Source organism: Apis dorsata, unplaced genomic scaffold (assembly GCF_000469605.1).
Source record: "Apis dorsata unplaced genomic scaffold, Apis dorsata 1.3 scaffold_631, whole genome shotgun sequence".
Classification (NCBI taxonomy): domain Eukaryota; kingdom Metazoa; phylum Arthropoda; class Insecta; order Hymenoptera; family Apidae; genus Apis; species Apis dorsata.
Genome location: NW_006263826.1, coordinates 1,300,100 through 1,311,585, shown reverse-complemented (window position 1 = coordinate 1,311,585; position 11,486 = coordinate 1,300,100). Strand labels below are relative to the sequence as shown.

At 24.8% G+C, this 11,486-nt stretch overlaps 3 protein-coding genes across 3 annotated transcripts in view; all 3 read left to right on the top strand.

Annotated features, from left to right (window-relative positions):
• The window catches only part of LOC102680999 (serine/threonine-protein kinase polo), a 5,109-nt gene extending 4,202 nt beyond the window's left edge, over positions 1–907 (top strand). The window contains exon 8 of the mRNA XM_006621659.2: positions 119–907. The gene's annotated coding sequence lies outside the window, so the exon portion shown is untranslated. The remainder of the gene's footprint in view (positions 1–118) is intronic.
• A 572-nt stretch (positions 908–1,479) lies between these two features.
• LOC102681300 (multidrug resistance-associated protein 4-like) lies at positions 1,480–10,381 on the top strand. Its single transcript, XM_031513405.1, has 14 exons — positions 1,480–1,667; positions 4,509–4,756; positions 4,871–4,991; positions 5,691–5,801; positions 5,897–6,031; positions 6,320–6,524; positions 6,745–6,967; positions 7,209–7,865; positions 7,938–8,443; positions 8,511–8,792; positions 8,861–9,090; positions 9,168–9,667; positions 9,819–9,951; positions 10,150–10,381. The coding sequence occupies exons 3-14, from the start codon at positions 4,918–4,920 to the stop codon at positions 10,235–10,237; spliced, it is 3,144 nt and encodes a 1,047-aa protein (XP_031369265.1). The 5' UTR covers positions 1,480–1,667; positions 4,509–4,756; positions 4,871–4,917; the 3' UTR covers positions 10,238–10,381.
• Positions 10,254–11,486, top strand: part of LOC116186356 (probable multidrug resistance-associated protein lethal(2)03659) — a 1,806-nt gene continuing 573 nt past the window's right edge. The window contains exons 1-4 of the mRNA XM_031513386.1: positions 10,254–10,484; positions 10,558–10,803; positions 10,891–11,193; positions 11,385–11,483. Of these exons, the coding sequence (XP_031369246.1) occupies positions 10,254–10,484; positions 10,558–10,803; positions 10,891–11,193; positions 11,385–11,483 (879 nt within the window). The remainder of the gene's footprint in view (positions 10,485–10,557; positions 10,804–10,890; positions 11,194–11,384; positions 11,484–11,486) is intronic.

Here is an 11,486-nt window from a genome sequence, read left to right as displayed (position 1 = left end):
TTTTTTTTTTTTTTTTTTTTTTTTTTTTTTTTTTTTTTTTTTTTTTTTTTTAGTAAAAATAATGCCTTTATATTTGGCAAATAACAAATACAACTAATTAGTTATTTTATTTTTATTTTATTTTATAGAAATATATCGAATTTTTGCTAGATGTTTATATTGCAACATCCAAATGAAACATCTTACAAATCATGCAAACAGTTTAATTATTTCGGAGGTATTTTCACGTTCTCAAAGGGACCCTTCGTAATTTTTTTATCAGTATAGACAAATTATGGTTTTAGTCCTTTTTGTAATAATTCGTATTTTGACAATTTTATGACTGAACGCATTTAAATTTGAGTATTTTGCCATGATATTCGTTACTCCATATAAATATCAAAAATAATCATAAAATATGAACAGTAATTAATTAACATTGCTTTAATGGAGTAGTGCAATTGAACACTTGTTTATTTATATATCTAATATACAAGGAAAAATAAGGACTAATCTTTAATATTATTCTAAGATGAATGCATTCCAAGAAAAAATTTTTCTCATCCGATTTTCATTTGACCAATGTTAGGTCTGCTAATGTGTGTAAAGTATGCGTGTGCGTATTATGCACCATTAAAACATAGTAAAATTTCTAATTCTCTTGATTTTACAAGAGGAGATCAGAATTGTTTCGTAATTGTAAAATTATTGTACGACATCTAAAAGGTCGTGAAATGAAATGCTAAATAGAATAAGTGAAAACCTAACAAAATGACAATATTTATATAAGGCCTAAATTCTTACTCTACAAAATATTTAAAAAAAAAATAAGTATATACAAATGTGTACATAGATACAAACATTTCATGGCATTAAGATAATACATATCGTATCAGCATTTATTGCATTAAATATTAAGAAATTGTAATCATAGCATTATTTTTGTAAGTAGCCTATGACATTGTTTTGAAAATAAAATAAACTGATTTCATTCTTAAACTTATTGAATTAATTTTTATAAAAATTTTATTAAATATACATAGACTTTATTATATGAAGATATATAACATTTATATATAGACTTTGATTAGGTTAAGTATCATTTTTATACATGTGTATATTTTTGTAATTTTTGTTTTAACTATTTATGTTTCTTTTTACTATAAATTTTTAACAAAAAATTATAAAAAATGTAATTGTGAATTAATTTTTTAATGTACGTTAATATCCAAATAAAAAATGTTAAAAACTTTTTGAACAAGATCAAAAAGTATAGAAAACTAATATTTAAGCTTATAAATAATTATTTATAAAGAAAATATTATAATTTTTTATTTATTGAATTTCTAATATATATAGCGTTATATAAAAATTATTAGAAAATAGTATAGAAAATCGTATGTATTATCAAAAATACATAGAAATCAGTTATATTGATAGTTAAATAGTAGCTATATATTAGTATACGTCACAGAACGAAGAAGCAACCAAAGGAAAAGGAAAGAGACAAGATCTGTATTCAGTAGCGGTTCAGGCTTTGTACTAAGAAGGCAGGCGTACTTATCGTTTCGATTTATCGAAGCGTTTAACGACATTACTCGTAAGAAAATAAATCCAATTTATAGAATGTAACATTCATCGATAATATTCTTTTGTTAAGTAGAAAACGAATGATACAAATACAGAAAGTAAGTAAAAATACATATTTATCAAATGTTTATATATGTATGTATATTTCATTCGATTAGCTTTATTCAAAATTCTTTTTCAAATCATAATAAGCGTATATGTGAAATACTGCTGTGTTAACATTGAAACCACTTTGCATGCCAGATTGAGACATTCTTGTCCCTTAGGCTGAAAATATCTCTGTTAGACTATTTACAGAATAGTACAATTACAATGCTTTGAAAAAACATAAGAAAATGATTTTAATAATTGAAAAAAATTTTAATAAATTTAAGATAAGTTACTATTTGATAAAAATTATACGATTTATGTGAAATTGTATAATAGAAATTGGAAATTACTTTCCACAAAAATAAAATGTTATGAATTACTCATGGCAATATGCATTAAGTCAAATTGAAAAGAATCGTGATATATTGAACAGTACACATCACGTGCCGTATACAATTGACCCGTTCTCAGCTTCTCTGTCTTAATAACAATTTCGCGTGGCATCGTTTAATGCGACCATTAGCCTGACTACGTTACACAACTAGAAGGAACTTACATCCATTGAAGAACGATGTATAATTTATAATATAAAAATTTATTATTTTTAAACAATGGTGATTGAAAAATTATTATTATGAAAAAATTCTCTTGTAATTTTTTTAATATACATTTTTTAAATTAATTCCTGATAATAATTTGAAGAGATTTTTTATTGCATAACAATTGTGTTTCAATTATAAAGTTTCATATTTAATTTTTTTAATATTAATATTTTTGTTATATCATTATTTATAAACATTATTTTATGTTATTTATTTATAAACATTATTTATATATGTTATTTATAATATAATAATATTTTTTAAAAGTATAATATATTTAAAAATATACATTAAAATAATTGTATGATAATAATTAAAGATTATTAATTATGAAGTGAAAATATTCATTATAAACTTTTTAAAGTTGTAATTTGAATATATTTTTATATAATGCATGATGATGTATGCAATGCGAATCTTCTCATTTAGATCATAGATAAATTTGTTAAAACTTTCAATGTGGTAGAATACGACGGTTCGTTTACCTTCGCAATAGCTTGTTTTATGACAGTGTATACACATCCGCATGTATCGAATGGAATTTAAAACTATAATGTTAAGTTTACTGATTCAGCACCATTTATAATTTCTCTTTTCTTTGTAGAAGTAAAAATTATGAAAATGTAAAATCGCAATCTATGTTGATATCACGTAAAATCTGAGTTTGGAATTGATAACAGTACAATAAATGTCATGATATAATTATTGCCTTAATTTATTGCAAGTTCATGGTATTTCCTGGAAAAAGCTTTCCGCGACTAATAATTATATGTGTATAATTGCGTAAAGATAAACGATATTCTTCCTTTATCAATTTATGTAATAAATATATTTTTTATATAATCTTTTTTGAATAAAATATTACTAATATTTTAATAAATAATATTTTAAGATTATATAAAATTATATAAATGGTAATTTTTAATGGTATTACAGAAATTTTGTAGAAATTTTTGCTGAATAATCATGACGAATCATTTTCATTTGTTTGATAGTTTTATTTAAGCAAATACGTAACTTCTATCTTAATGTAATAAGATTTATCATACTATATGCAAGATATTTAAAAATTTTATTTTATTGTTTTTTATATATTTTTTTATTTTTAGTTTAATTTAATTTTTTAATTTTAGTTTAAATTTCTTAAATTTTTTTAATTTTATCTCATTTCATGGCAATATAAATAAATAGTTTTAATCATGAATGACAGATGACTAACGTTATTTTTATCTTATTATTTATCTATATACATACGATTGATAATTTGAAAAAATATTTGTAATATTTTCTAAATAATTTAAAATATATATATATTTTTTAAATATGTTTTTTATTTCTCATTTATTTTTATGATATTGGAACAATAATGTTTACAATTGAATGATAGCAATGTTGACTCGTTATCTTTATTGTTATTTTAATGTTATCACTAACTTTTTGCAATATATTCATATTACATATTTTATATGTAATATTTTATATTACATATTATATATTACAACGTATGTTAGATTTTATTTCTTTGATTAAATGACATTATGTTTCAGCAGCTAATTGTGAATTAAAATCGTGACAATGGTTGCTACAAATTACTCAACTCATTACATTCTAACACGATCGATGAATTTTAAGTATATTGCTACGCTTTTGTAAAATTTAATTCCAATGTATTTTACATAAAGAATTCAAGGTCATGTGATGCAATAATGTCAATAATAAAAATTAAAATGATAATTTAAATATATTTTCCTATTAAAGATACAAATAACTTATAATATACTACTAACTTATATATAATAATATATATATAATAAATTATAACTTATATATAATAAATTTATAATTAAATATATTAATTAATACTACTTTCGATTATTTACTAATGTATATATTCGTAATATGAAGAAAATATTATTGAGTCATAGTTTCTTCATCATAAGTCAAATTTATTGATTTCTACATTTTGGTTTTATTCGTTTCATTAGCTTCATAATTTTATAATTTTATTCTGTTAAGATTTCATGTAATAATAATTATAATATTTAATAATTATAAAATATAATTATCAGTAAATAACACCGAATATTCCTTTATATCTATATGTCTATCAAATCGTGTCAAAATATTAAAAGTTTCCTGTCGTTGTTTGAACAGTGAGTAAGCGAATAATAAGATAAAAGGAAAGAATACACGATACATACGAAAAATTTAGATTTGATACATGATCTCTTTTTGTCTTAAATATAGGTGTTCAACAGGTGTACCTTTTATTTTCCTCCACGATACAGTTCCATGCGAAGACAAAGAACGATTCCGGATAGTGGATTTGGTTGAACTATCATCGAACGGGATTTATCTATTTGGAATATCGACAACGTGAATTTAGTGATTGCTCTCAAGATTCCTTTATTGTGTCTGTGTCGTGTCAATTTTCAAGTGATTGCTCAATTAGTCAGCAATCAGATTGTTCGTTAAGAGGACTCTCAAGTAGATATGTAAGCTCCTTGAATGATAAAATCGTCTTTGTTTAAGAAATCAATACGAGTGTTCATGATTTTCTTATTTTTTTCCGCTTAAAATGAATTATACTTGAATATTTTTTTCGCTAGCAATTAAAGAATTAATAACAGTGGGTTAATGCAGCATATAGAAGAAGATGGACACAACCAATTTGAAATCGAAACCAAATCCACGAGAAAAAGCGAATTTACTTTCAGTGTTACTTTGGTGGTAAGTTTTTTTTAAATTTTATTCATTTATTGTATATGAAACAATTTTCAACAACTTTTATTATTATTTTATTATTATTGCTATCCTTTCATCGTGATTCAAAACTAGGTTAATTCAATGAATTCGTAGCTTATTTTGAATATGCGAACATAGAATCATTTTAAAACTTGTTTAAAATTAATGCGTTTTAATAAAAGAAGAAAGTGATGTATAAATTTAAAAATTATGAAAAAATAAATAATTCAGACACTATATTTATTATTAAATATTTAAATTTGAATATTTTAATATTGAAATATTTAAATTCAAATTTATAAGTGCATATAATTATATCTAAATATTTAAATTTGTTTTGTTTTCACAATTTACAAGCAAAAAGATCAATGATAATAACAAAAAATGATTTAATATTAATGAAATTGTTTTTCTATTGTATATTTATTTTTACGAATCATGAAAATCGTACGTTCGAAATGTCTTCATTATTGCTAAACACATATAGATATTATTTGTAAATAAAATTATTTTTTCTGTAGTAATTCTATAATTATCTATATAATTGTTTCAAGATAATTATAAAAAAATTAATTATTTAAAATATTATTGAATAAATATTCAATTAGAAATTCGTTAATATAATTATTTGTTTCCATATTACACTTGTTAAATTATTAAATTATTTATTACAATAATATGCAGGTGGACAATAGATTTATTCAAGATAGGCTACAGAAAGATTCTGCAAACCGATGATTTATATACTCCTTTGAAGACGGATCGATCGAATGTGCTTGGAGATCGATTGGAAAAGTTTGTATCGACATTCAATTCAATATTTTAGATAATATATCTATAAATTTATGAGAAAAAAACTTATGAACTACTTATGAAACATACTATTTTAGGCGATGGAAAATTGAGATGGAAAATTCGAAAAAACATAAAAGAAAAGCCAGTTTATTGAGAGCAATTTTTCGTACCTTTTGGTGGGAATATACTGTACTTGGTTTAATGCAAATATTAAATGAATTTATAATCCGGTATATTTTTTTGTTTTTCAATTCAATTCTTTGCATTCGATATTTTCATAATTCATGTACAATTATAATTTAGAGAATTATTTGCATTTGATAATTTTATTAGAAAGATAATTTTATTGATATAAAATTATAATATAAAATTATTTAAAAAAAAGAATTAAAATATATTAATATTTTATGTTATTCATAAAATACCTGGTGCAAAATGTTAGATTTAATACATATTTTGATGTTATTTAATGTTTTTTTATTTTTATATGACTATTTATAACATATATTCATTTAAAGATTAGGGACACCAATACTTTTGGGTGGACTTTTACGTTATTTCAAAAAGAGTATGAATGAAACTTACGAAACTGCATTATTATACGCGGCTGGAATTTGTATAGCAACAGCTATAAACGTAATCACTCTCAATCAAGCAATTTTCGGTGCGTTTCATATTGGTGCAAAAATCAGGGTTGCGACGTGTTCTGTAGTGTATCGAAAGGTAATTTAAAAAAATAATTGTCTTATTAAATTGTTTGTCAAAAGTTCAAATAATCCTGGAAAAAATTATTTTAATTTAAATATTCATAAAATTTCGTTTTATATATAAAACATAATATATACTATATAGTATAGTTTAATAAAATTGCATTTTAATTCAAAATTTTAATAGTATTTCCATGCATAATATAAACATATAATTTTTTTTTTTTACATAATAGGCATTACGACTTAGTAAAACAGCACTTGGTGAAACAGCTCCAGGGAAAGTGGTTAATTTAGTGGCTAATGATGTAAATAGATTTGATCTTGTTTCCATCTTTATACATCATATGTGGTCTGCTCCAATTTCTATGTTAATCATAGCATACTTTCTTTATACTGAAGCTGGATATGCTGGTTTAATTGGTATTGCTGCAGTTTCCGTCGTTGTGCCAATTCAGTGTGAGTTTTTCGTAATATATTATAATAATTAAATTGTTAAAAAAAGATTCGAATGATATGAAATATTTTTTATTTTGCATAATAATATAAATATAATGATGTAATGATAAGTAATCGAAAATAAAAATGCACATTCAAGGTTTTGAAATTAATATTTAAGAATATAAACTTTAAAAATTGTGAATTATTATTGTTCATAATTATTATAAATTTTTATAAATTTGTAATTTATATATTTTAGCATATACAGGAAAATTGTCTTCCAAATTTCGGCTACAAACTGCTATAAAAACTGACGAAAGAGTTCGCTTAATGGACGAAATTATATCAGGTGTTCAAGTAATTAAAATGTATGCCTGGGAAAAACCATTCTGCGCTTTGATCGAAACTGCACGTAAATTAGAATTACAAGTTGTCACTAAGAGTGCCTATATTAGAGGTATCTATATGACCTTCAACTTGTTTACTACAAGGATGGCTCTTTATGCTACTCTAATTAGTATCCTCTTATTTGGCAATGAATTATCTGCCGATAAAGTGTTTGTTTTTTCTTCCTATTTTAATATTTTGGCGCATACTATGTCTGGAATGTTCGTGCGGGGTTTTGCGGAGATTGCCGAATGTATAGTGGCTGTAAGAAGATTACAGCATTTTTTGATGTATGAAGAATTTCAAGATAATATTTATACTTCAAATAATTTCACTGCTAGTCTTAATGGTAGTATTAATAGTGTATCTAAACAAGTTTCCAATAAAACTTCCAAAAATGATATACCATATATTGATGATGAAATAGATAGTTATGAGAATCTGGATGATTCTTTAGAAAAAAGGAGACACAATGGTTTAATAGTTGTTGCTAGTGATTTGTTGGAAAATACAGCAAATCTTATGGGAGGTAAACATTTGATATATAGCATAAAATACAAATGTAAAATATTTTTTTAAAATATTTTTTTTTTTTTTATAGAAAAAAAACATTCTTCAATGCCAATTGAAGAGATATATGCAATAAAAATGACGAATTTAACAGCCAAATGGGAACCAAGTCAATCTGAGAATACTCTTGAAAGTATAAATTTAGAAATGCAAAAAGGAAAGATATATGCTGTAATAGGTATGGTTGGAGCTGGAAAAAGTTCTTTTCTTTCTGCCATTCTTGGAGAAATAGATATAACGAGAGGTCACGTGAAAGTAAACGGAAGTCTGAGCTATGCTGGACAAGAAGCTTGGGTTTTTGGTTCAACTATTAGACAAAATATTCTTTTTGGACAATCTTATGATCGTCATCGATATCAGAAAGTTATTAAAGCTTGTTCTCTTTCAAGAGATTTCAAACAATTTCCACAAGGTGATCAAACAGTTGTTGGAGAAAGAGGCAGTTCTTTATCAGGAGGACAGAAAGCTAGAATCAATTTAGCTAGATCTTTATATAGACAAGCAGATATTTATTTGTTAGATGATCCATTAAGTGCTGTAAGTATTTTAGAAATAATAATTTAAATTTTAAAATAATTTGGAGTAAAAAATTTATAATTTTCAGGTTGATACTCATGTTAGTAAACATTTATTTGAGGAATGTATGCAAAGATATTTAGCTGGAAAAACGAGGATTTTAGCTACTCATCAGTTACAATATGTGAAGAATGTAGATGCTATTATACTTATAGATCAAGGAAAAGTTACAGTATTCTCTAATTTTCAAGATTTATTGAAGCAACGACCAGAGTATGCTGAATTACTTGCAGCAGAATCAGAAACGAATGAAGATAGTTCTTTAGAAAAGAGTACTATGAGAAGACAATTTTCATCATCAAGTACTAGAGTAAGAATATTATATTTTTTAAATCTATATAATCTTTAGATAGAAAATATATTATTTTATTTTAATAGAGTCGAACTCCAGAAGCAAGTAGCGGAGGAACAGATGATGAGGAAGAAGATGAAGATCCTCAAGGATTAAACGATGGTCTAGAAGGAACTTCTCGTGGAGCAGTTAAAGGTTCACTATTCATTAAATACTTCCAAACTGGTGCTAATTTATGTTTAGCATTTACATTACTCCTACTATTTATAAGTACACAGTTTATAGCCAGTCTCAATGATTATTTTGTTCCTATTTTGTAAGTATTATAAATTATTATTTTAAAATTTAAAATATTTTAAAATATTATATTTTATAAATTAAAAACATTTTCAGAGTAAGTGCAGAAGAAACGCGACATTATTACCTTTTACAAGCTAAGTCTAATATTACCAATGATACTTTGATTGAAAACTTGGATATTTCATCAATGTATAAATATCTATATATTTATACAATTATAGTTGTGGGAATATTTTGTATTGGTATTACCAGATCATTGTCTTTTTACAAAGTATGCATATTATGCAGTCAAAAATTACATGATATGGCCTTTAGCGCTTTAATTAGAACGGGTATGAGATTTTTCGACATCAATCCCAGTGGTCGAATACTTAATAGATTTTCTAAAGATATGGGAGCTATCGATGAATTATTACCAAAGGCTATACTCGATGCTGGTCAAATATGTATGATGATGGTTGGATCGTTAACAGTATCGTGTATCATTAATCCTCTTTTCTTAATTCCTATAGTATTTTTGGGTACAGTATTTTATTGGATAAGAAAAGTATTTTTGAAGACTAGTAAAAATATTAAGAGAATGGAAGGAATAAGTAAGTATCGTCATTAAATCAATATTAATTAACTTCATATTTAGAAATTTTTGTAGAATTAAAAATTATTATAAAATATATATTTAAATAATTGATAAAGTTGAAAATTATTTTTATATTAAAAAAATTTTTACAATTTTTATTTTTACAGCTCGATCACCTGTATTTACTCATTTAAATGCTACTTTAAATGGATTGTCTACCATAAGAGCTTATTGTGCACAAGATATATTAAAAAAAGAATTTGATAAACTGCAAGACGTCCATACTTCCACTGTTTATATGTACGTAACAGCGAGTACTGCTTTTGGATTTTCGTTGGATGTCTTTTGTTTCATCTTTATATCTGTAGTTACCTTCAGTTTTTTGTTATTGGAACAATGTAAGATTCAAATTGATATTTTTTTATTTAATTAATATTTTTCTAGAAAATAATCTTTAATAAATAACAATAATAGAATATAATTTTTCTTATCTTATAGCATTTTCCGGTGGAGAAGTAGGCTTAGCTATCACTCAAGTAATGGCTATGACTGGAATGATTCAATGGGGTATGAGGCAAAATGCTGAAGTCGCGAATCAATTGATGTCTGTGGAGCGTGTGTTAGAATATACGCAAGTCATACCCGAACCGAATTTACGCGATAGAGGAAAGTTTGCTAAAAAAACAGAAAAACAAGTTGCACTTCCTGCTAATGCACCAAAAAATTGGCCTATTGATGGAATGATCAAATTTAGAAGCGTATATTTGAAATATGTAGAGGAAGATCCTCCGGTATTAAAAGGATTGAATCTTGTCATTAATCCTGGAGAAAAAGTATATTTTTTTATACATTAATTTCTAGAAAAATATAGACAAAAATAGAATACACAGTTATAATATTTTGTAGATAGGTATAGTGGGAAGGACAGGAGCAGGAAAATCCTCTTTAATAGCAGCTTTGTTTAGATTAGCTAAAATCGAAGGAATTTTAGAAATCGATGGTATAGACACTGGGTCTATTTGTTTAGAGGATTTACGACGTAATATATCTATTATTCCTCAAGATCCAGTTTTATTTTCTGGTACCTTGAGACGCAATTTAGATCCTTTTAACGAATTTACAGATAAAGCTATATGGGAAGTACTTGAAGAAGTAAGTACTTGAAACATAGACGTTAATTTTATTTTTTTTTTTTTTTTTGTATGAGTAAAATGAAATTTTTAATTATATATGTTAAAGGTAGAATTAAAGGATGCTGTAGTTACTGCTGGTACAGGTTTGGAAAGCCGTGTTTTAGATAGAGGTAGTAATTATAGCGTTGGTCAAAAACAGTTAGTTTGTTTGGCAAGAGCTATTTTAAGAAACAATAAAATTCTGATGCTTGACGAGGCGACAGCTAATGTAGATCCGCAAACAGATGCCTTAATTCAACATACGATACGAAAAAAATTTGCCAAATGTACCGTACTTACTATTGCCCATCGATTAAATACAATTATGGATAGTGATAAGGTTTTAGTTATGGATAAAGGTCGTATGGCGGTAGGTAGAATTTTGTATTTATTTCTTATCTCAATATTTAAATTGATAATAATAAATTTTTTATACATTAATTTCTAAAAAAATATAGGCAAATTTAAATGTTGTAATAATTTTAAATATTGTAATTTAATAATTAAATTTTTATACATAGAAATTAACCAAATACTAAATAGCTATATTTTAATTTGCAGGAATTCGATCATCCATACATATTACTTCAAAATAGCTACAGTCAATTCAAATCATTAGTAAAAGAAACTGACCGTGCTATGTACGATCAATTAGTCAAAGTT

Bases quoted from the DNA above. Each gene is read 5' to 3' on its own strand.
- LOC102681300 (XM_031513405.1), top strand. From the start codon at position 4,918: ATGGACACAACCAATTTGAAATCGAAACCAAATCCACGAGAAAAAGCG. The intron at 5,802-5,896 runs GTTTGTATCGAC...ATACTATTTTAG, and splicing joins CTTGGAGATCGATTGGAAAA to GCGATGGAAAATTGAGATGG. The intron at 6,525-6,744 runs GTAATTTAAAAA...TTTACATAATAG, and splicing joins GTTCTGTAGTGTATCGAAAG to GCATTACGACTTAGTAAAAC.